At 35.7% G+C, this 23,427-nt stretch overlaps 1 protein-coding gene across 1 annotated transcript in view; it reads right to left on the reverse strand.

The window, feature by feature from the left end:
* FRYL (FRY like transcription coactivator) overlaps positions 1-23,427 on the reverse strand; it is a 162,065-nt gene that overhangs the window by 63,945 nt on the left and 74,693 nt on the right. Inside the window, exons 21-36 of the mRNA XM_014945555.1 lie at positions 23,106-23,374; positions 22,484-22,679; positions 21,348-21,472; positions 18,673-18,730; positions 17,458-17,549; positions 15,768-15,940; positions 15,134-15,294; positions 14,486-14,596; positions 13,422-13,576; positions 13,110-13,209; positions 11,810-11,978; positions 10,782-11,041; positions 9,720-9,860; positions 7,899-8,067; positions 6,510-6,594; positions 1,543-1,655 (exon numbers count right to left, since the gene is read on the reverse strand). Coding sequence (XP_014801041.1) covers positions 1,543-1,655; positions 6,510-6,594; positions 7,899-8,067; positions 9,720-9,860; positions 10,782-11,041; positions 11,810-11,978; positions 13,110-13,209; positions 13,422-13,576; positions 14,486-14,596; positions 15,134-15,294; positions 15,768-15,940; positions 17,458-17,549; positions 18,673-18,730; positions 21,348-21,472; positions 22,484-22,679; positions 23,106-23,374 — 2,377 coding nt within the window. The remainder of the gene's footprint in view (positions 1-1,542; positions 1,656-6,509; positions 6,595-7,898; positions 8,068-9,719; positions 9,861-10,781; positions 11,042-11,809; positions 11,979-13,109; positions 13,210-13,421; positions 13,577-14,485; positions 14,597-15,133; positions 15,295-15,767; positions 15,941-17,457; positions 17,550-18,672; positions 18,731-21,347; positions 21,473-22,483; positions 22,680-23,105; positions 23,375-23,427) is intronic.

The following is a 23,427-nucleotide window of genomic DNA, read 5'->3' on the forward strand; positions in this document are numbered from 1 at the left end:
AGCTCATTATCACCTTCTTGACTGGAGGTGACAAAATTCTTACTGATGGAATGTGTGAATTATCACCTGCTTCAGAATACTCAGTGTTGCTATCACGAATAGCAAACAAAGATGAAAATGGCCAGACTACGATACTGGACATCAGCCATCCAAGCAGTAATAAACACACTGGCTGCCAGAGGGTCCACCAGCCTGTTACTGACCCAACGTTTAGCAGACCTGCATCAGCATGTCCAGCCTTTACAACAAGCAGACGTTATGTTCCATTTTCTTGAAAGAGGCAATACAAACCACAATTTCATTCTAACCTTTCTGGTCTGCACCGAATTGGTCATTAAGAAGCGCATAAGCAGATCCAAATGGACTCTGTTGCATCAATACAGCATGGGATGCACAAAGTTCCACCCTGACACACAACGCTCAAAATCCAGAAATTCACATCCTGTTGCTCAGTAGCACCAGAAAGGTAAGGAAAGGGCAGCGCTGTGCCGCGGGCTGTACCATAGCCAAACAGCTTAACTGGTAGCAAAATCAACTGTCCATAAAAAAATTGAGTGAAACCTAAGTGGAAAGTCTGTGGGAGCACTATAATGATCTGGATCAGACTGAAACGTATCTGATAATCCCACACAGGGTTAAAGTACAAAGTCATTTTAATTACTAACAGCTTGTTAGCTGAAACAAGCGTTTCAGTCTAACAAGTACTCTGGCAAAGTACACAGAACCCACTAATGTAACGCATCATTTGCTGTCTGACCACTGTCCTTGTTTTTGCCTGATTACGTGACCTGTTTAGCTCTCTGTAGCATTGACACGATGATTTTATATCTTAGGCATTGGTAAAAAAGTAGCCACAGTTAATAAGCCTCTGTCAAGGAAAAGTCTCCAAAAGTATATGGAGTTCCAGAAAAAACTTCTGCCTCTTTCCTTACCTCTGCACCTCAGAAAAAACAGACAGAGATCACAAAAAATAACCCAAACCACATTTTCAGAACAAGCTTGAAATTTAGGGGTACACAACAAGTTCCTTTTTTCCTTCTGTATTTTCCTTTGCTATGGCTTCTCAGAAAATTTTGTACCCTTTTTTATAAACAGGTCAAGGACTGCTATCATTTAAAAGCACAATTACTTCCAATTTTCTAGTTTTTTAACTTCTTTTACATCATCTTTTTCCTCATTCATCTCATCTTGCTCCTGCTCATCTCTCTCCTGTTTCTTCTGCCTAACCATCTATCTATTTTTGGTGGTGTTATTGGCAAAGCAAATAGAATAAAACTGCTTCACTTGGGACGATATTCACAACTCATTCTAGAGGACAAGGGAAGGAAAGAAAGCAAATGATTTTCCTTGTACATTCTACTGTAATCAAATGTATGCTAGATTTCAATAGCAGTACTGAAAAATTGAATCTATTTTTAATAGGTTTGTGCAAAAACCACTGATAATGCTTATCTCATCATGTTTTGCAAACTTCTGCAAAAGTATTAACTTGTGAAAATTTTGTTCTCTATCCACAGAAATATTTCAAAATAAAAATATTACTTTTTTCCTCTTCGTATGATCCTCCAGAGCTGCTGCTGTAACGTGATTCTAGTCTGTGGTGCTGGCGGTTTAAGTTACTGTTCAACCCACTGTAGATGTCTAGATGTACGTAACTGTAGGAACAAATAAAGCAGCATCAGTAACCTGTATAACACACACCTACTGCAGAAATGCTAGATAAGGGGATTCAAGGAGATAATCCACTATAAATCATATTTCTGATAGGTCACTTTCACTAACAGTGAATTTGTTACATTATACATAAGTTCTTCTCACTCTTTAGCAAAATAATGAAACCCCTATTTGATCTGACACTGACATATATATATATATATATATATATATATATATACTTTCACTCTTTAGCAAAATAATGAAACCCCTATTTGACCTGACACTGACATATATATATATCTATACATATATCCACACACAGGCTTGAAGATCCTACCTCACTAATCTGATAAACTACAAATAAATCAGAGAAATTAGAGTGCTAAGAGCACAATTTTCAAGCTGTTTCTGCGTAAGTTTCTAAAATTCTCTCCTCCTAGCAAGTCCAAGATGTACAAGTTATCAAGAGGCATATCCCCTGGGGAGGTGTTAGACAACCCCACAGCATATGCCAAAACTTGCAGACACTTTCAAAACTTTATGAATTTCTTCAGCTCCAGCCCCCGTAGCAGCAAAATACTTGTGCCTCACTAGGCTGAATTTTGAATGACACCTCAGATTCCACGGTCTTCTGTGACTTATTTTCACACCCCCCCCCCAATTTAATTGGAATATTGGGGTTGTCTCTATTAATATATTTACTAATCTAACTATATTGACATAATTATCCTAGGGAAGGAAAAAAATGTCCAATTGGGAAATTATATTGGAAATATAATTACTAAGGCTCTCAAACAAGTCATCACAAAACAAAGTGTTTTGTGAATTTACCACATAGTAACTACTCTACAGTTGGCCCTTTTTTCTGTGCACCCTTTTTCTCATGCTAGTTATAGAATCCCTAACTCCCTTTTCACTTTAAGGTTAGCTATCTCATATTTAACACAAAATGAGAGCATGCTCACAGGCAGTTACTGCTGAACCCCACACCCTAACGACGTCTGTGTCAGCTCTTTGCTTTCCACCATCCTCACATGGGTACCACTGTCTGGCAAATTTCTACAAAAGATTGTTCTTAAGAACCTCAAAAATTAGGGAGGGAGGCATCTGTTTTAAAAGTTGCTGAAAGGGATCTTGCCACAGATACCAGACATCCAAATACTCCAACTGGGAGAATAAACTTGCTTTCAGCACATGTCCACAGTTGATTTCTAGCGAGCTAGGAAATCAATTTGTGAATTGGCTACGACACCAAACGAATAACATTTGCCCTTGATGTATCCATATTCATCTGCTGTGTAATTTCTCTTGTGTAAATAAATACAGTGCAATATTAGTTAATTTAAGCATAAATTAACATCTAGCTACAGCAATACAAAGCCTGACCCAGATGGGCCACTTAATTTATTCAGTTTCTCTACAGCTTTTTGAGTTTAAAGTACAATTGAGGCTGCTACTGTTAATTCCAAATAGTATTCCAGTTCTGTTGCTTAAAACTGATTTATAAAACTTACAGTCATGTATTTCCTGCAATGTAGACATACCCGGAGCCACTGAGATGCAAGTATTTATAGTAATTTAAGTAACAATCATGAATTCCTGTAATTCAACTAATAACTGCCCTTTGAGGAGATACTTACTTCTCTTCAATACTGTCTTTTATATGTTTACTGTCAGGGTTGCCATCTGTGGGAGCCACCATTGTATTGCTACTGGAAGTGGTACCTGTGAATTACGGACAAAGATTGGTCAATAAAGGAGAAAAACACTATCAAGCCCTACGCGGTGACCCTTATTTACTTGTCCACACTGAGAGCCCTATCCAGGATTACGCTACAGCAGCTGCTACAAATACAAACTGAGCCACAGAAATTACTTTCACATGCAAGAAAAAACTGTTGTTTAGACTAAAAGATTCTGAGCTGCTACCATAATTTCACTAACTGGGAAAAAAAAAAAAAAAATTCCTTTCCAGTAATCTCTGAGTCTTCAATGTAAATTAAGTATAAAGGCTTGTTTTTGAAGCAGGATCTAGAGACCTATTTCCTTCTTTCCTGTATACTACACCTCATAGTAATCTGTAAAATGTATTTGGACTTTGGTATGCAGTTAATTCAAACCACAAACAGATGAGGGATTAAAACCTAACAGCCTGCAGTGAAGCTTGTATCAATTTATTTTTAAGAGAAACTTGCAAGCATCACACCACATAAATGACCACAATTGGAAATAATTTTGTGCTCTCCCCCAAAGATTTTGGTACTCTCAATTACACTGAAGTGCAAGAGCCCCAGAATTATTTTTTTTTCATACTTCTAAAACACTTTCACGAACAAGTGCCAATGGATCCACCTTGTGATCCAGATAATCCTTATGTGATAAGGCCAGGTTGACTTATAACATCATAGTGCTTTGCAGCACGAAAGCCAAGTCCTTGCTTAGATACCCTCCCATCCATGTCTTCTGTGGCTCACTTTGAAAGATGTTTCAGCAAAACCAGACAGCTTTTCCTCACATTTTTCAGTAAGTTATTGGATTTAAGAATGAGGTTTTTATATTTTCAGTGGGGGTTTCTTTGATGATCAATCTATTGTTAATTGTTAAATATTTCTAAATACATTCTCCTAAGTAAGTTCGCTCAAATCCTCTTGAGTAATCCTCTTGATGCAGCTCGTGTCTACAACAGAACTTCAAATATAACAACTTACATGGATTTAAAGTATACACATTTTCCCACTTGTTTGACTGAATTGACGAAGTGATACAGTGAGGGAGAACAGTTTAAGATCTGAACGCAGACAAAGCCTAGCCCATATATTAATACAAAGCTGTTCCTTGTGAACCTATCAGGTATTCTTTAATAAGAACTCTGGGTACATCAAAAACTGCAGATCTTGTAAAACAAACTTTGGACCTTAATTTATTTTTAGAAAAAGAACATTGTACTCTTATTAAATATTTACAGATGAACTCCAATATTATAACTGACTGAAAACAACATGTTTATCATTGACAATAATAAAAGTTGGTAAATTCTCACCTGAAGTGACAGAGGGGATTTTGTAACTGGAAGTAATGCGGCAATATTATAACTGATTGAAAACAACATGTTTATCATTGACAATAATAAAAGTTGGTAAATTCTCACCTGAAGTGACAGAGGGGATTTTGTAACTGGAAGTAATGCGGTAATAGGGTGGATTATCCATATGGGTGACTCCTGAACTGACGGGATCTGTAAGCTGAAGTTCACTCACAAGCTCTTCTAGTAGTTGCATTGTTTTATCTCTACCCAAATAAACAATAACTTTCTTTACCTGTCATCAAAAAAAGTATATGTATATAAAATAGCATGTACATATATTAAATTCTTATTGCAGTGACTTGATTTTTTTTAAAAAAGGGAAGTGAAAGATTGGAATACCAAAATGATTGTACTCTTATTAAATATTTACAGATGAACTCCAATATTATAACTGATTGAAAACAACATGTTTATCATTGACAATAATAAAAGTTGGTAAATTCTCACCTGAAGTGACAGAGGGGATTTTGTAACTGGAAGTAATGCGGTAATAGGGTGGATTATCCATATGGGTGGTGTATCTTATCAAGAAGCATATCCCCTGGGGAGGTGTTAGACAACCCCACAGCATATGCCAAAACTTGCAGACACTTTCAAAACTTTATGAATTTCTTCAGCTCCAGCCCCCGTAGCAGCAAAATACTTGTGCCTCACTAGGCTGAATTTTGAATGACACCTCATATTCCACAGTCTTCTGTGATTTATTTTCACACACAGACCCCCATGGGTTAGAATCAATAGCTATCTGCAAGTGAGGATACCTGAAACTTACCCTAGCGGGTTAGAATCAATAGCTATCTGCAGTGCAAGTGAGGATACCTGAAACTTACCCTAGTTCTAAAAGCAAACAAAATCACTTTCACAGCTGTCAATAGCAGCAAGCATTGGAAACAGATCACAAGAGTAAGAAAGTAACAAGTCATCACAAAACAAAGTGTTTTGTGAATTTACTGCATAGTAACTACTCTACAGTTGGCATATATGCACTTTTTTCTGTGCACCCTTTTTCTCATGCTAGTTATAGAATCCCTAACTCCCTTTTCACTTTAAGGTTAGCTATCTCATATTTAACACAAAATGAGAGCATGCTCACAGGCAGTTACTGCTGAACCCCACACCCTAACGACGTCTGTGTCAGCTCTTTGCTTTCCACCATCCTCACATGGGTACCACTGTCTGGCAAATTTCTACAAAAGATTGTTCTTAAGAACCTCAAAAATTAGGGAGGGAGGCATCTGTTTTAAAAGTTGCTGAAAGGGATCTTGCCACAGATACCAGACATCCAAATACTCCAACTGGGAGAATAAACTTGCTTTCAGCACATGTCCACAGTTGATTTCTAGCGAGCTAGGAAATCAATTTGTGAATTGGCTACGACACCAAACGAATAACATTTGCCCTTGATGTATCCATATTCATCTGCTGTGTAATTTCTCTTGTGTAAATAAATACAGTGCAATATTAGTTAATTTAAGCATAAATTAACATCTAGCTACAGCAATACAAAGCCTGACCCAGATGGGCCACTTAATTTATTCAGTTTCTCTACAGCTTTTTGAGTTTAAAGTACAATTGAGGCTGCTACTGTTAATTCCAAATAGTATTCCAGTTCTGTTGCTTAAAACTGATTTATAAAACTTACAGTCATGTATTTCCTGCAATGTAGACATACCCGGAGCCACTGAGATGCAAGTATTTATAGTAATTTAAGTAACAATCATGAATTCCTGTAATTCAACTAATAACTGCCCTTTGAGGAGATACTTACTTCTCTTCAATACTGTCTTTTATATGTTTACTGTCAGGGTTGCCATCTGTGGGAGCCACCATTGTATTGCTACTGGAAGTGGTACCTGTGAATTACGGACAAAGATTGGTCAATAAAGGAGAAAAACAGTATCAAGCCCTACGCGGTGACCCTTATTTACTTGTCCACACCGAAAGCCTTATCCAGGATTATGCTACAGCAGCTGCTACAAATACAAACTGAGCCACAGAAATTACTTTCACATGCAAGAAAAAACTGTTGTTTAGACTAAAAGATTCTGAGCTGCTACCATAATTTCACTAACTGGGAAAAAAAAAAAAAATCCTTTCCAGGAATCTCTGAGTCTTCAATGTAAATTAAGTATAAAGGCTTGTTTTTGAAGCAGGATCTAGAGACCTATTTCTTTCTTTCCCGTATACTACACCTCATAGTAATCTGTAAAATGTATTTGGACTTTGGTATGCAGTTAATTCAAACCACAAACAGATGAGGGATTAAAACCTAACAGCCTGCAGTGAAGCTTGTATCAATTTATTTTTAAGAGAAACTTGCAAGCATCACACCACATAAATGACCACAATTGGAAATAATTTTGTGCTCTCCCCACAGATTTTGGTACTCTCAATTACACTGAAGTGCAAGAGCCCCAGAATTATTTTTTTTTCATACTTCTAAAACACTTTCACGAACAAGTGCCAATGGATCCACCTTGTGATCCAGATAATCCTTATGTGATAAGGCCAGGTTGACTTATAACATCATAGTGCTTTGCAGCACGAAAGCCAAGTCCTTGCTTAGATACCCTCCCATCCATGTCTTCTGTGGCTCACTTTGAAAGATGTTTCAGCAAAACCAGACAGCTTTTCCTCACATTTTTCAGTAAGTTATTGGATTTAAGAATGAGGTTTTTATATTTTCAGTGGGGGTTTCTTTGATGATCAATCTATTGTTAATTGTTAAATATTTCTAAATACATTCTCCTAAGTAAGTTCACTCAAATCCTCTTGAGTAATCCTCTTGATGCAGCTCGTGTCTATAACAGAACTTCAAATATAACAACTTACATGGATTTAAAGTATACACATTTTCCCACTTGTTTGACTGAATTGACGAAGTGATACAGTGAGGGAGAACAGTTTAAGATCTGAACGCAGACAAAGCCTAGCCCATATATTAATATAAAGCTGTTCCTTGTGAACCTATCAGGTGTTCTTTAATAAGAACTCTGGGTACATCAAAAACTGCAGATCTTGTAAAACAGACTTTGGACCTTAATTTATTTTTAGAAAAAGAACTCTTATTAAATATTTACAGATGAACTCCAATATTATAACTGATTGAAAACAACATGTTTATCATTGACAATAATAAAAGTTGGTAAATTCTCACCTGAAGTGACAGAGGGGATTTTGTAACTGGAAGTAATGCGGTAATAGGGTGGATTATCCATATGGGTGACTCCTGAACTGACGGGATCTGTAAGCTGAAGTTCACTCACAAGCTCTTCTAGTAGTTGCATTGTTTTATCTCTACCCAAATAAACAATAACTTTCTTTACCTGTCATCAAAAAAAGTATATGTATATAAAATAGCATGTACATATATTAAATTCTTATTGCAGTGACTTGATTTTTTTTAAAAAAGGGAAGTGAAAGATTGGAATACCAAAATGGGTTAGAATCAATAGCTATCTGCAAGTGAGGATACCTGAAACTTACCCTAGTTCTAAAAGCAAACAAAATCACTTTCACAGCTGTCAATAGCAGCAAGCATTGGAAACAGATCACAAGAGTAAGAAAGTAAGTCTTCTGAGTCCAATGACAGTTATTAAAGAAGCAAAATATTTTCTTACAAAGGTCTTAGCAACATCTGAGATCAACACTGGAGCAAATGTATTCTGATATCATTTATTTTTGATATTTCATGTTGTATTCTACACTGTTTCTTTTCCACCAGGTTTAACATTTTTCCTCCTGCTACTCTGCAATGCTCTCACATCTATCCTAAATTACAGCATGGGAAAAAACATTTAATTCCCAAAATGCTTGAGGCTTTTACATACGCTGGTAAGAATAAACACCTAACTATAGCAATATTTTATTAAGCATATGGTAATTCAGAATTCTCCACTACATCGTACTTCAGCAAAATAATCCTGGTCGCCGCTAAGCAGCAGCAGATGGCTGCTGGTCAGTGGTTACTCCAGATTCCAGTAAGTTCATAGTTTTTCTTCTGACATTTTCTTGGGTCAACACTGCTTGATGATTTATTTCCATCCATTTGAGAGAACTCAAAGATGAATGGTGAGCAAGTGATCCAGGGCGTTTGCCTCGTTGAATTACTTTGTCACCTTGTTCAAACCATACATGCAAAGATTTTGGGCTGCAACATTAAGCTAGATTTCCTCATTTGCAATGAAAACAATTGCCAATCAATGAAGAACTTAATTTGTCCTTAGGAAGAACTTTATATTATAGGTCTTGATTAGTTTTTTTGGTCTATTAGCAAAACCTATAATAATCTTCTAATTAAAATATTACTCATGGAACTATCTTAATTCTTCCTAATGAATGGAGACAAACTGCTGCAGTAGATTTGCATTTTATGATGGATAGGAGCTGTTCAGTGTATGCCTCTAATAAAATTAATGTAAATTTAGCAATCAAACTCGTAAGTTTCCTTTTTATGACAAAGGAACACAAAAATGCTAAGACAGATGCAGCCATTTTAATAAGTCTTTTCCATTTTTTATGATTTACTCACTAAGTAGCGCCTACGATCCACCTAGTATACCCTGAATTTTGACAATTTGTAACTGGTAAGACAGCTAGTGGACTATTTCAGACTTATCACCCTGACTAAATTTCAACAGGCAGTAAGTTGTCTTAAGGAAGCCTCTGCTTTCTTTAAGGTGTGATATCCTTTCTGGTTTGCTTCCTTTCTCAAGCCCATGCTGTGAATGCCTTGTTTAACTGAAACTGGTACCAAAATTTTGACATGGGTGTCCAAAGAATCTCAAAAAAAAAGACCCAAATTTGACTTGTTCCTAGTATTTAGTGGTAATAAAATATGGGGTGACAGTATTACGCAGTCGGAGATTTTGATACTAGAAAGCCTACCTCATGTTTTGTTTTGTTGTCTTTGCTGCTAGACACACAACTCATTTTTAAAATACCACCTGCACTGAGGAGAGATACATCACATACTCACATAAGGCAAAAGGCTGGGTTCACTGTTCACTCCGCAGATACTGATCAAGAAGTGCAAAATTATTTTCAGATTCTTTGGCCAGCTGTCTGCCAAAGTAGTCCAGACATTTTCTATCTCTGACCAAGCCACTTCATCACCATACTAGAAAAAAAAAAAAAAAAAAAAAAATCTCTCCTGAAAACTCCAGTAGAAAAATTGCATTTGAAAGTGATCTGTACTGACCAAGAGGGACAGGCTCTAGAAAAGGGAGACATAAATCCTGTAAGAAGCTGATGTCTTTTTAACATTCCAGAATGAAGCTTTCACATTTATTCATTTTTATAAACACATTCTGGAAATAACTTTTTTCTTTTATAGCTATAAATGTATGAAAATATATCTAAACATATTTGTACATATATGTTATTTATATATAATATATACTTTTATACATTATGTAGTTGTACAAATATTTATTTATATGTGAATTTATTTCTATTTTTACATCTGTAATTAGATATAAATTTAAAAAGCTACCTAAATTTAGCAGAAACCCATTCTCCCAATTGCTGAAAATCATGAATATAATTCCATGGTCCACAGGCTGCCAAGAGTTTTTAATTTGTAGCTTAAAACATGGTCTCTCAGCAGCAGGATTCCAAGAAACCAAGAATTGGCAGAAGCACTGCATGTGACCAATACTTTTTCTCTGTTGGAAGTAGCTGTCACAGGAAGGTGGAGGGTCTATCAGCCTCTGACGGTGTCAGTTCCAACCTCTTTAAGATCAAAGGTATGCAGGTGACTTGGTATTATCTATCCAGCTAGACATCTATATCACAAAACAGCTGTTACTGTTACTATGGATAACAATTACTATAACATTTGTATTATGTCTTTTTCGTAATATCTCAAAACTATATGGTATATATAATACTTCAAAACTATATGGTGTAACTATATATAAACTATATACATAACAAGTATGTTCATAACTCTTGAAAATTTGGTAACACAGTATCTTTGAACAGTATTTTCTTGCATGCTAAATACAACAAGACAGAGCACTTAAGTAATCAGTTTTACCTTTGCCGTCATATACATCAGGTTGTTCAGAACCATCGCTGTAGCCTGTGGTGATCCCCAGCCTTCTCCTCGCAGCCATCGTCTACTGTTCACCATGATTTCTCTGTCTTTCAAAGAATCTTCTTCCTCTTCATCTTGCCGACGAATGGTTGGCAAAGGTTTCAAGTCTACCAACTCGATGTTGTTCATCCACGGCAGCAGATAATGCAGCATCACCTGTCTCCCAGCTGGGTGAGCCGTCTGGATTCTCTGACTGACTTCTGTCATTCAAAAATTAGGTACATACAGGAATTGCAAATCAATAATGAGAACTGGTTTGGTAATACCAACCACCATGAGCCTAGCAGACTGCCCTCATATAAAGTAATGCTGATACAGACATAATTTTTTTTGTTTAGCTAACTACCACCATTTAATAATGATAAAGTCCACAGTCTTCAATAGAGCTAATTGAAGACACAACTGACAAACAGTATGTTGAAGAAACCATATTAGTATATGCATGCTTATATATTACTCTAATTGGAGGAGGGAACTAAAAACCTAGAGCATGTAAAGATGTACCAACTTTTGTGGCAAAAAAGCACTTAAAAGTTTTTTCGTCCTCATATTAGTCCTAATAGTTTTTTTTAATTGATGTGAGAGGTTATTATTCTGCAATTGTTTAAAAATGCTATGGAATAATATTTTTAAGAAATCTACAGTAAATAAGAATACACTACAAAGAATAATAGAAGAATAATTTTTAAAAAACAGTAGCGAATTACTCCTCTAACATGATTTTTCATGGCTATTAGAAAGTAAAAAAAAAAAAAAATTCAAGTCATGTTGTTTTCTCTTGAATAGATTTCAAATATAAGTAAACAAAAACTGCCACTCAGTAAATTCCATTTTTCCATTTGTTATGATGATATCTTGTTGTCCTGATTTTAGTGAATTACATATAAACTAATTGAAAAATAAGAATTACCCATTTTGTACAACACGTTTAAACAGATGATTTTTTCTGTTTTGTTTTAAAACCATACCTGAGAAGATAGCAAGTGTTAGCTCAGGATAAGTCCTTGCTAATTCTTCTGAGAGTTGATAATACGACACAGAATAGAGATGTGGTAAAGGAGAAGGCTGACCCAAAACCCCATCCGTCCGCTGAACTTCCAGTTTATGCGCATAACGGAACATCTTTGGTTCCAAGATCTACAACAGTAATATTCAGAATTTGAAGCTAAGTAAAGAGCTACAATGAAAATCTTTATATAAAATCACCTTTTAAATTCATGCATCTGTTCTCATTTAATGTCTCCTACCTATGCAGATCTCCGCATATCTACAGTATTCACCAACATCGTGGTAATTTCACAGAAGACTAGCTAAGACTCATTCCACTTGATGAGCTTCCAGCAATAACTTTCAGAAATCTGCTTTCACAAAATACCCTATTAAATATAAATTTCTCTATAACAAAATGTGAAATAGTATTGAACACTTGTATTTCTCAACGGTATCAATTTCTGCTCAACAATGAGATGTGGATAGAAGCAACATAATCTTTGATGCGGCAGAGATCCAGCAGTGTGATACTTTAAAAGCCAGTTTTGGCTGATCTTAAACAGTGGGGTTCACTTGAAAAGGAAGACAGGACTGAAAGGGAAGGTGGTGTGAGTGCTGACATCAACAGGGATGTGACTTCAGAGGGGACTTTACTCTTGAGTTTAGCTGACAACAAAAACAAATTCCAAGACTTGTGGTCTGTGACAGAAGCAGCACAGAATGATTTATTTATTTTTAAACACTAATGCTGCCTGTAAGATTAAGCTTACCTCTAAATGACCTCGGAAAGGAATATACAAAAATAAATTATATGGCTAACAAGATTTTCACTATCATCTCTCCACACAAATAGATGAAAAAATATTTGGTACTAATGCAAAAATCATAAATCTGACTGCTACCCCAGTAGACAAAGTAGAGGCACAGGAAGCAATATACTTCTCTCTGAGGTGCTTTTGGACAAATGGAGCTATATATCACTATTTCAGGGCCAAACCAGAAGAATCTTGATTTAGGTTTTGTCTATTGAAAAAGCAGATATTATGAAAATAGAAGTCCTGAGTGCTTAGTTCACGAAAACAGACACACTACCACTGACGTCTGTTTGTGTCAGATAAGGATCTGGCCTAACTATGTACTAAAATAGAGAAGAAAAGAAAAGAAAAACCCAAACATTACTGAAGGGACAACCAAACAATAATAAGAATTATTTTTTTAAATGTGCAGGACAATTCTTATTGTAAAAGAAAAAAAATTAATCACAATGAGCTTACAAACCTGTAATAGTTGCATAGCAACTTCATAGATAGCCCTAGTAGAATCAGCTGCTTTAAATAGTATCAGATTCAGGAGGGTCACTGTATCACACTGGTAATCCCTATGGAAAAATTGCAAGTGTGAAATAAGTAAAATTACATTTGGGTTTTTAAAATTTGAATTTATTAAAGTTTAATTTACAGAGGTATGTTATGGGATATCATTTTGAAAAGATTCTCTAGCAACACACACAAAGAGGGAGAAAAACCACAGGTCTACATGAAAGCACACTTTGAAAATTAAAGTTTAGAGTTTTGAAAAATGCTGTAGTACCTGTTTTGGAACACGCTGGCTATGGCTTTAAAACAACCAGCTGCTACCCGCTTGGAACCTGTGTAACACCGGTCTACGGCCCAGTACATGAGGTTACTCTGGTCAGGGTTGAGTTCCAAGAGCAGCATGACTGCCTCACAGCCCAGCTGGTGAACCTGTATTCCAGAAAAGAACCAATATATACTTAGAAATATAGAAAAAAAACCCCAAACAAACCAACGTACAAAAATGGCAGAAAATAGGGAAATAGATATTTAATTCTTAAAAACCCAAACAACTGCAATACAAAAAATTTGTTCCAACTAAAACTGTGAGACCACAGCCTAAAATAACAACAGGTAATTCTATCAAGCTGTTTAATGTTCAACTTGCTCACACAATCCTAAATTATTGAAGTGAACAATTAGATAGCTCTACTGACTTTCTTTTTTCCGCAGTTCCAAGGCTACCTTGAGCTATTTATATTTTCACTTGTCTTACTACAACCTGAACACTGACCTGAAAGCATCAGATACAGAAAAGCAGAGGATACAGAAAATGCAGGAATTCCAATGGGATACACGGAATAGATCTATGTGGAGACTTGCATGTTCTCTTGAATCAAAACAGCCCACTGGAGCTGTATTTTTATGCAGTCATAGTATTAGCACAATGGAGGCCCTATTTTTTAAATCTAAAGCTTGTCTTACTGTTTAGATGTAAAGCTTGGGCTACAGTCTCGCAAGAGTTCATGCCAAAATCTTGTCTCCTTTAAACTCCTAAAAGATCTGCTCATTACTACAGCTTAATCTAACTGATTAGTTTATAAATGATACACAATGTTTCGCTCCTTGCTGTTTCCCCGTCCATCTGTATTTTCTGCTCTTAGACTGTGAGATTAGGGACTCCCTTCCTCAGCAGGGTGAATACACATATTAAGGACAGTGCAAAAATATGCACTACTAAAACAGCTTTGAGCTTAAGCCACTCTAGAGCATTTAGGCCAATCTGACCGCAAAACTCATTAAAGCTTACATTGAAGGCACTAACAGTTGCAAACCGATGTTGACATTGGCCTGTATTACCTTTTTATCTTGTGAATCCAAAATATTATCCAGCCATTTGTATAAATAGCCATCGGATGAGAGGCCGACGTTATCTGCAACTGGGCCACAACACAGTACAGCAGACATTGCCTTCAGAAAGTAATGGAAAAACAATACATTTTAAAAACTCAGATACAGGAAGTGATTTTACCAAGTTCATTAAAGTATCAGAAAACTAACTTCTAGTCAGGCACAGAAGGAAGACCCAGGCTACTAAAAAACTGTTTAACATGTTATTCAAGAAATTATCAAATCATATTTTTCTCAACTCCCAAACACAGGGAATTGTCAATACTGAAATGCTGAAATACGTAACAGTTATTATGTCAGTTTGATTGTTAACGTACTTTTACATGAAAGCCTTTCTCCTTAGGCAACTGAGGACTAACGTCAGGGGAAGTGAATATTTAGTAGTAATTTTAAGAAATTCCTACAGCAAGTGCAATAGTGTACAGTATGGAAAAAAGTCCAACTATTATAAATACACATGTAGACAGAAGAGAAAAAGAACTAAATTATGAATAGCAACAAAGATGTGAAAACCACATCCAAAAAGCCCAAATGTTAAATATGCATTAGGAAAGTCATCAACAGTCTATTTCCAAAATTCAGAAAGTGCTAAAATACCTTTAATGCACAGTATTGGTGTCTGTTTATTCGCATGTTCCTATCACTGTATCTGTCCAGGGGAGTAAACATGATACTAAAAGGACCTGCCCAATGACTGAACAACATAAATAGACTGTGGCGTAGACTCTGCTGTGGAAAGACACTTCTTCTCTGGTGCACTGTAAGAAAAGCACACAATTAGACACACTCCTCTTACAATTCTTTAAAATAAAGTACTTAAAACAGACCCAAGCAATGAATATGAAAGGAAAAAAAAATTAATGTAAAGACACATTATTTCAACATCACAATAGCTGGATGTAGGTTTACTATTGTCCTGTTTAATGCCACTAGTGTACAAGAATAAGCTATTTCTTAGTCTAGGTATTTAAATGCACTGCCAACAAACAAGATCTTCGCTAAATAAGAAAATTACTTGTACACTTATAAACCATACCAAAAATTCCTCCTAAAACTCATGTTGCTAAAGTTATATTCAATGCTGATTGCATAAATTCTTTTTATGACAGTCTTCTGAAAATTGAGAGAAGACATGGATTTTTGTTTAGTTTTTGTTTGGTTGGTTTTGGTTTTCAAAATTTACTGCACATTAAATACAGTCATCAGAAGTTATTAGAGCATTTTTACATACCTGGAACATTTTGAATGATATTTGCCACTAAGGCACTAAAATGGCATCGGATATCTTTCAATGTATCAGAATCCTTTTCATTTTCTGCTTCTAAGAGTTGTCTCGTTAGATCAACATACTCAAGTAAAGTGTTGTTGAGGGAATGTGTTTCATTATCAAGGCCACCACTTGCACTTAAAAATAACATTAAAAAAATCAAATATTATGATAAATACAAACAACGAATTTTTTTTTTAAATCTTTTTATCTTAAAAAAAAAAATCACTGCAAATATTTAATTCAAATTCAATCCTTCATCCAGTTTCTATTTAACCGTTAAATAAAAAGCTCCAGTGAAAACAAATTAATAATCAAGCCTCACTATCAGAAATCACTCACCCCCAGAATTAGCTCTTAGACTGGGGAAAAATGTTAAAAATAATAAAAACCCCAAATAACCAATCCCTCCTCCCCCAAACACATGCAATTTGTAAACCAGAAAAAATAATTACAACTATTTGAGTATAGATATCTACATTACATACTGATTTTTGGGAATCAGTGAAGATGTTCAATACTTCATGACATGTTATTGACTATTAGCAGACAAAAACAATTTATTAATTTTATATATTCATTTCCCAACTTCATTGCTTTAGCGTCTGACTAGATGTCTGTGCTAAACTTAATAAGGAGATTAAAGACTGCATGTGATTCAAACCTGCCCTCCTTTGAAAAACCATTGTTAGAAAGGTGGTTCCTTTCTTCTCTGCTCCCTCCACCATCTTTCCACATTTGTACTGAAGGCAACTAAAAAGCATCCCTTGCCAAAGGCAAGATGAGGAGGTTTATGGTAGCCCTTAATTGCTTGCTAGCTTCTACCAGAGATAGACTGGCCTCAGAGAGCAAAGCCGACAAAGTTCTAGGGTACAGACTGTGGTTAGGAAATATTTTACATAATTAAATACCAGTGAGTCCCTTAAAATATAAGGGAGAGTACGATTTTAATGGTTGCACTCTGAAAAATCAGCATGCTGAAAGAAAGAAAGGCATTTTAGCAATGCTTGTGAGGCAACATTATGAAATATGCTGTAGTAGCTTGCTTAAATTTTGAGAATTTCACACTGATTATATTGCTAAGGCTGGCAAATAAATGTTTAAGTATCATTGTCTAACAGAATGGGAGGAGCTATCCTAACCATCTCCTCACTTCTTGCTGTGATACAATTCTACCTGCATAGAAACAAAAATTCTAATTCTTTAAAAGTGTTCCTACACAAGTAGGGTAAACTTAAAAAAGAGAAAAAAAAACCCCAACCCAGTTAATATTCTGCCTCCAGAAAGAAAAAGGTCCAATATTAATAAGCAGAAGCCTTCTCTGCATAGGACATGCTGACTCCAGGTGAGAAAGAATTCCAGACTGATTACAGAATAATTGTAACTTGTGTTTTCTGATTTGTATAACTGGTGCAACGTTCGAGCACACACAGACAAGAGGGAACATGACATAGTGTCTGCCCAAAGCAACGTCATGGGAAGGGAGAAATTAGAAAGCCAGCAAAATCACAAGTTTTATAAAACAATGTCTCTTTATTTAGTGGTATACTAGAACTCACTGAAGAATTCTGCATGCTTGTTATACTGGATCATAGGAATACTTGTGTCTTAACTCCGAGCATAAACATCATTTTCTCACAAGTGCTGCCCCTACCTGTGACTAATGACACCAGCATCTGCCAACAGTTCAAATATTCGTACTAGTTGTACTCGTAAAATATCTCGACGCCTGCGCCGTTTCATGTTCTATTCAAGAGAGGAAACACAAAGTTAAATGAAGCAGAGGAAACGCTAAGTATAAAACCAGCATGGTATTTAAAAGCATTATTATATATAAAACAACTGGCACTGATTATCAGAGGTGCCAACCTTTGAAGATGAATTAACAAAATTGCTAGCAATTTTAATAAACCAGACAATGAACAATTTTTTTCCTTATTGTAGCTCCAAGATACAGTAGGTTTCCTGTTACACATATTATCAAAATAATGTTTTTTATCAGTCTTCTGTCACAAAGTGCAACATTAAAAAAATGAAGTACAAATATCAATCTTTCTACCTATTTGCATGCAAAAATGACAAAATGACAAAACACACTATAGCCCAGTAACATTTTGAAACAGAAGCGATCTTCCTTACCATCATCTGTATTTGACAGTTACCACAAAAAATACTGAGTAATCAATATTACCGATACTAATACTGAGACTATTATTTTTATGAATAGCTACTGAGGCTTCTAAACCTTGCCGTAAAACATGCTCTCCATCAGAAAGTTTTTAGTCAGAGCACTCAGTCAGGTGAACTTTTCCATTTAAAAACCTTTTCCATTTAAAAAAACAGCAAACAGTGAAGTTGGGAGACAGCAAAACTCAATTCAGTGTCTTAGGTAGTACTAATTGTGGACATGTTACTGGTGATGTAATGAAGTAACAACTGTGTAAAACTATGCTTAGGTACAGCCTTTTCCATTTAAAAAAACAGCAAACAGCAAAGTTGGGAGACAGCAGAACTCAATTCAGTGTCTTATTGTGGACATGTTACTGATGATGTAATAAAGTAACAACTGTGTAAAACTATGCTTAGGTAAAAGGAATTAAAAGAATGCAGAAGAGGTTACAGTAATTTTTTCATCATTTGAAACAGAACCTCTTTCATACAGGAACGTAAAGACCTCAAAACAAACACAAAGCTCTTACAAAGTAAACACCTCATAATCATTTAAAAAAGTAACATCTCAACATTTTATCTGGTATATTGACAGTTTTTAGGTACAGAAATTAAAGAACATAACCAATATTTATTTACTACCGTTAGTGAGAAGGTAGTTAAAGCTGTGCACTGAATATAGTGGAAAATATCTAATTACCTCTGGCCTTCTTTCAAGTGCTTCCTTAATTATAGGATGTAATTCTTCTATTAGTTCCCTGAATTAAAATAAAAGAATTAAAAGGATAAAATCAACCATTAAATTAACATCTCAACTGAAAGATTTCATAGCAACTAGTGTTACAATGCAAGCTAAAACACCCTCAAGTTCTCCCTCTTTACCTGCAGCTTTCTGAAATAAATCAGCATTTAAGAGAGATGTTTGCCAGAAAGATATTTTCCTAATTTAAAGAAAGACTACTAGACATGTGTCTCAGTAATTACCACTAAATTTGCATTCACCAAGTATTTTGGCATATTTCTATCACAGATGATTTTCATTTACTTTATTATTCAGAGTTTAACAAAGCCTTATGGTGCAAATAGATACTATTAGGGGAAAAAAATCGTTGGCAGCTTTTCATACAGTGCTCTTTGAGTTTGTATCGATGCATTTAGCTGTTAATGAAGTTTGTTTTTTTAAGGCCAATAATGCTATGCTGACAGAAGTCAGACTAGTCTCTATGAAAATTGAAAAGCAAAATATTTTGACGCTGTGGTTACATTCCCTACTTGCTCTGAAGCTCCACAGTCTTTATTACTGCTTGGTTCTTCTGCCAAACCAAGACTCTCTTATGACTCTAAAAAGGGGGTGAGGGACAGGGGAAGGAGATCAGAAGAACAGATCTACTCAGACAAAATATGAAGACAAAAACATATTGGTTTTACTTTAATATTCGTTAACATAGTAACTACCGCCTCCACTTTAGATTTGTTAGAGTGTGACACGTTTTACTGCTTCCTTTCTACTGTAATTTAAACATCAAAAGCATAAACCTCTTCAAGTTTTCATGGTAAATGACTGACTCCTCTGCTACATCATTCAAAGGTTTTCCTTCAGAGAATGGGTCCAGGTGATGAGAAAGCTGCACAAACTTTTGCGGTGTGCTCAATCACAAGAGACTTGAGCATGGTCAGGGATTGTTGTATACTTTATTTCAAACACAGAAAATACAGAAAAGAATCTGGAAAAAGCTTTTTTTTTGGTGCTAAAACATAGTCTTTCCATTGGAGAACAAGAGACACCTAGACAAGTTTATGTGATAACAGAAAACAAAAGAGAAAAAGAATATTCTAGCAAGTTAAGTGGACTTAACATAATGAAATATAAACATTAAGATATAATGAAAAAAGCTCCTGAGTAAAGCACACCAAGTGGGGAGGAACAGTGCTTGAAAGAACAAAATGAAACCAACAGATCATTGCAGAACTGCAATGGTGAAGGGTGGGGTCCAGTCAGCATCTGGTGTGAGTATGCACATTGGGCAGAGGAAAAAGCTAGTCATCAGAAACAAAACAAAATACAGAATAAAGAAATAAGAAGCCTGCTGAGAATCAAATATCATTTTTTTAAAAGTTTGCTGAATGAATTGTTTCTAATTTAGAAAACATGGATTTCTGGTGAAATCCTCTTCTGAAAGTGTTTTCTAGACTTGTAGAGCACAATTATGATTTAAACTGTTCAGTAGATCTTCAGGGTCATGGGACAAAGTCTTGCTTTACTCTTGGTTAGGAGAATAAAGTCAGATATGATATAAAATTAGAAGATTATAAAAGGAGTAAAATTGAATACTATAACTGAGGACTTCGCATTACAGTTTTAAGTACATCTTTAGCTCCTCGTCTGCCATAATACGTGACAGGAGTGATTTCTACCTCTTCATCCATCCTCCATAAAGAGAGAGGTTTTAGTGGAGGACAGTGGCATAGAGAGGCATTTTAAAACTCATGGCTTCCTGGCACAGAGCTGCCTTTACACCTCAGTAACACACATCAGGATCTGAAAGTAAATTTCAGTTGAGGTAGGTATGCCATGATGACTCAATAGACCATTTTGAATTTCACATTTATATAAAGACTTGTCACAACACGGTAACCAAAAGTTTTGTAGTATGAGCTGAATCGAGATATGTTGAACACGACGTATGAAATTAAATTGACAGAACCAGTGACTTGGCACAGATTTAATTCTGCTACAGCAGATCACAGTTACCAATGCCCAAACTAGTCCACATGGACTTGTCATTGGTAAAACATACAAGAAAGGTGTATTAGTTATGGAGTCACAGGAATTTTACTCAGAAGAAAAGGAAGAGGGGAGAGGGAGGTACCACAAATTTCAGAAGCTTCAGTACTAGTCAGAAAACAGTTGCAACTGTGCTTTTTTTTTTCAGCTTGATCCAAAAATGTCTTTTTAGACTACAGTTATCATGAAACTCCTACACACAAAGAGCTCAGAAACATATGTTTGTTGGCAATACCAGTAAGGAGAGTTTAGTAACTCTTACAAACATGATTATAATTAACATTTCAAATGTTAACAGTCTACACTGTCTGTTCTTTCATTTAAGGGCAGCCTTTAATATCAATAAAAAGCAGCCATTTATTATTTCAACTAACTTCTTTTTCTTTATGCAGACATGATCTCTACATAAAATTATTTCAGCCTCTAAGAATCTTTATCACACTACTAAATGCTAGAAAAGACAATGGCAATCAGTTTTCACTGCTTTTTTAAAATTCTTAAAAGAAAAAAAAAACAAAGCTTTTTTTTGAACTCTGATTCCCCAGCTTTGTAATCAATTAGCATAAAAACAGATGAAACACAACAGTTACCTAAAAGCTCCTGGGTTGGTCCTGCCAAGTCCCAGCACAAGGGATTCTGTAATTTCCATGCTCTCAGAGCGCATCATTGGAACTATGTGCTTAAACAGGGAGGAAGGGGATGGAATGCCAATGATCTAAGAAGAAAACCAGAATGAAACAGAATGAAGTAGTTACCAAACAATCAAGTAGTGTGACATTAAAACATCTGCAGTAATTTTAGAGTCTTCTCACACTGGTCAGTGACTTAAAATGATAAAAACTAAGTTTTTGATCTTTGACATGGAAAAAGACTTTCTGATATAGTAAAGTAGTAATAACTACTTCTCCATTCCTTGTATAATTGAATTTTCATTGTCAGATGACAATAAATGCCTCAACACAATAAACAGATGCTTTGCATGTTTAGTGTGTCTGCCCTCCCTCAGGAGGAGTGGACTTCTGGTGTCCAACTGCTAAGACTCCATTTGTGGCTCTCAAAGAGAACAAAGCTTTCAGTCTACAGTTTCTCAGACTCAGGGAAAGATATTGATAACAAACAAGTGGAATAGGCTACTTTTGCCAAAAATCTGCTGCATAGTCCATGAGTTATCTTCACCTCTACTGTACATTCTGCAGGAAGCCAAAAAGAAGAACAAAAATAAGCAAAGCAGCAGCAAAACACAAGAAGGAAGAAAAATCTACAGGTGACATGAAGTAAGGCAGACACAAAACTGTCTGTGGTTGGCAAAAATATAACAAGATACATCATGCCTGAACAGGTCACTGCTTCAGTTACCAGAGTGAGAGGCTATTTGCTCAGAATTGCAGAGGTTTACTGACAGCAAAAAAACAAGCAAACCCTTAATGGTAAACAAAACACTTTCTCATTACCACTAGACAGGACTTTGAGATTGGGTTAACCTTTTCATGACATGATTAGATTTTGCCTTCAAAAACATATGTAGAAAATCCTCTACAGCCCATATTGGGAGAAGCAAACTGAAATGCTATCCTAAACAAGTGAAAGACAAATGTAAACTAAAACATATTTTCAGACAAATTACACCAGTTTTTAAGAATCATGACAGTTATTATAAGCCTCAGGTGTTTCTACTTTCAATAAATAACATGCAGTCTTATTTACAGTAAGCACTAGAAGAACCTACTCTTGAATCAATGCTATAACCACTGTCGGGAGTAGACGCCAGCGTCTCAGGAGGGGAACATCTCACGGAGCCTGTGGAGGTGGAGGAGTTTGAAGAAGATGCTGCACTGCAGCAAAGAATCAGGTAGTTTCTCCAGAGCCCAATATAGGAGTCACTGCTTGTAGTAGTATTCACTTTCTTTGCATTGATAGGGCTGCTATTAAAAAATAAAATAATAAAAAAAGAAAGCTCAGTATAGTAAAAAAAGCTTACCAGGTTTCACTTCATTTTTCTACTGAGTTTATTTTTCAGTTCTGTATGTGCCATTGCTTCCAAAATCGCTAACACGGTAAACTCTGAACAAATTGTTCAGCATAGACCTGTACATCAACAATGTATGCTTTTATAGTCAAATCTGTTGAACTACAATATGGCTGAAGGCATGAAATTAAACTTTACAGCAGATAACTTTTTTCCTACATAGAACTGCTTTAATTTTTGTTATATAAAGCTGAATTAAACCCACAGAAAATATTAACAGTCCGTATGTCACCTCGCTGAAACGTAAACACATTACCATAATGATAAATCTTGAAGGAATAATCAATGTAATATATAGTATTTACTTTAGAAATTAACTTACTTTATATCCACTTGTGGAGACAGCAGTTGGAGTCTGGTATAAGCAAATGTCCAAGCGTAGCTTACAGCTGTTGGGCAGTGTTTTGGAAGATTTTCCTGTTTCATAAAACTTGAGAGGCTTATAATCCATGGATCTTGGCCTTGAGTCACATGTGCAAATATCCATATATGTGATGGACTGACCACATCAAACTGGTGGCTGATTGGGGAGGAATTCCAGTCAGCCAGAGTCTGTAAATCTATTGAACTGGGACAGTACAGTAAAGTAGTCTGTGTGCATAAAAAGAGAACAAGGCCATATTTAATATTCATGTATATTAAGT

The sequence above is a fragment of the Calidris pugnax genome, unplaced genomic scaffold (genome assembly GCF_001431845.1).
Source record: "Calidris pugnax isolate Ruff unplaced genomic scaffold, ASM143184v1 scaffold58, whole genome shotgun sequence".
NCBI classification, from domain to species: Eukaryota; Metazoa; Chordata; class Aves; order Charadriiformes; family Scolopacidae; genus Calidris; species Calidris pugnax.